At 44.0% G+C, this 1,603-nt stretch overlaps 1 protein-coding gene across 1 annotated transcript; it reads right to left on the bottom strand.

Moving 5' to 3' along the window:
• Positions 1-482: 482 nt before the first annotated feature.
• Positions 483-1,430, bottom strand: LOC123247452 (olfactory receptor 10T2). The gene has a single exon (XM_044676351.1). The coding sequence runs from the start codon at positions 1,428-1,430 to the stop codon at positions 483-485; it is 948 nt and encodes a 315-aa protein (XP_044532286.1).
• Positions 1,431-1,603: the final 173 nt, after the last annotated feature.

Here is a 1,603-nt window from a genome sequence, read left to right as displayed (position 1 = left end):
ATACCAGGTGTTTAGGGATGCTTCCATGGACCCCATTTTTAGAGAAACTTCTCAAATTTTAATTAAAAAAAAGAAATATTTATGTATTTTGGGTATAAGTAGGATAAAGTGAGGCTCATTTTAGGATAAAAGGTTAAAAACTGTAATGTATCTTAGAGAACATCTGGTCCAGTCTCATCTTTAGATGAAGAAAAAGACTAAATAGAGGTTGAAATGTTTGTCCATGGTCATATAGGTTATAAATAATGCTAAGATTTGAACTGAGGCCTTCTGACTCCAAATCCAATGCTTTTCCCACTCAGCTATGGGGAGGATCAAATCATACCCATGGAGCAATGGGGCATGCTCATGATTCTCTATACTTTTTTGGAATGGAAAGGAGAGAATACCTTGGATCTCTGAAAAAACAGACCTGTGGCATGGTAGAGGGCATGCCTTGGGCACTTTCCCTCATTCTTTACAAATTAAAATATTTGATTCCTTCAGATCAACTTGGCAGACACTGGCCTCCAAAAGACCCTCTTCAGTGCTGCCTTCACCTCCTGATTCCTCAGGCTGTAGACAAGGGGGTTGAGCAGGGGAGTCACTACAGTGTAGGTCACTGCCACCAGCTGGTCTTTGTCTGATGCAGATTTGGATTTGGGCCGAAGATAGATAATGGAGGCACATCCATAGTGGACAATGACTACAGTGAGATGGGAGGCACAGGTGGCAAATGCCTTACGCTTCCCTTCAGCTGATGGGATCTTAAGGATGGTCTTGACAATGAATCCATAGGATATGAGGATAAGCAGGAAGGGAACCATGATGACCAAGATGCTGAGGCTGAATAGAGCCAATTCCTTCACATGAGTGTCTGTACAGGCCAGTTTGATAACAGGTGCCATGTCACAGAAATAGTGATTGACCCTGTTGGGGCCACAGAAAGGCATTTCGCAGATGAGGTTGGTAGCCACCAGGGCAATGAAGAATCCTGTAGCAGCAGACACAGATATCAGTCCTAGACCCAGCCTCTTGTTCATGATGATCATGTATCTCAGGGGGTAGCAGATGGCTACATAACGGTCATAGCCCATCACAGCAATGAGGAAGCAGTTGGTGCATGCAAAGCCTAGAAAGAAGAAGAGTTGGGTGGCACAGGCCACAAAGGAGATTGTCTTGGTGATGGAGAGCAGGTGGGCCAGGAGCTGGGGAATGATGACAAAGGTATAACAGGTTTCAGAAAAGGAGAGGATGAAGAGGAAGCCGTACATAGGGGTATGAAGGGACCGGCTACAGCGGATCACAGTCATGATGGTGACATTGGCCAATAGGATTGTCATGTAGAGAAGCAGAAAGATCACAAAGAGTAGCATCTGCAGCTCACCAAGACTGGAGAAACCCACAAGGATAAACTTGGTAACCCTAGTGGTTTGGTTGATTCTTTTCATCTTAACAACTTCTTTCTAAGAATAAATGAAATGAAAGGGTTAGAATTGTCATCATTCTCATTCTCATTCTCACCTTTAGAACTGGAAGAGATATTACAGATCCTTTGGTCTAACCTCTCTCTCTCTCTCTCTCTCTCTCTCTCTCTCTCTCTCTCTCTCTCTCCCTCTCTCTC

The sequence above is a fragment of the Gracilinanus agilis genome, chromosome 4 (genome assembly GCF_016433145.1).
Source record: "Gracilinanus agilis isolate LMUSP501 chromosome 4, AgileGrace, whole genome shotgun sequence".
NCBI lineage: Eukaryota > Metazoa > Chordata > Mammalia > Didelphimorphia > Didelphidae > Gracilinanus > Gracilinanus agilis.
The sequence above is the reverse complement of the archived record's forward strand: the minus strand, read 5'-3'. Positions and strand labels throughout refer to the sequence as shown.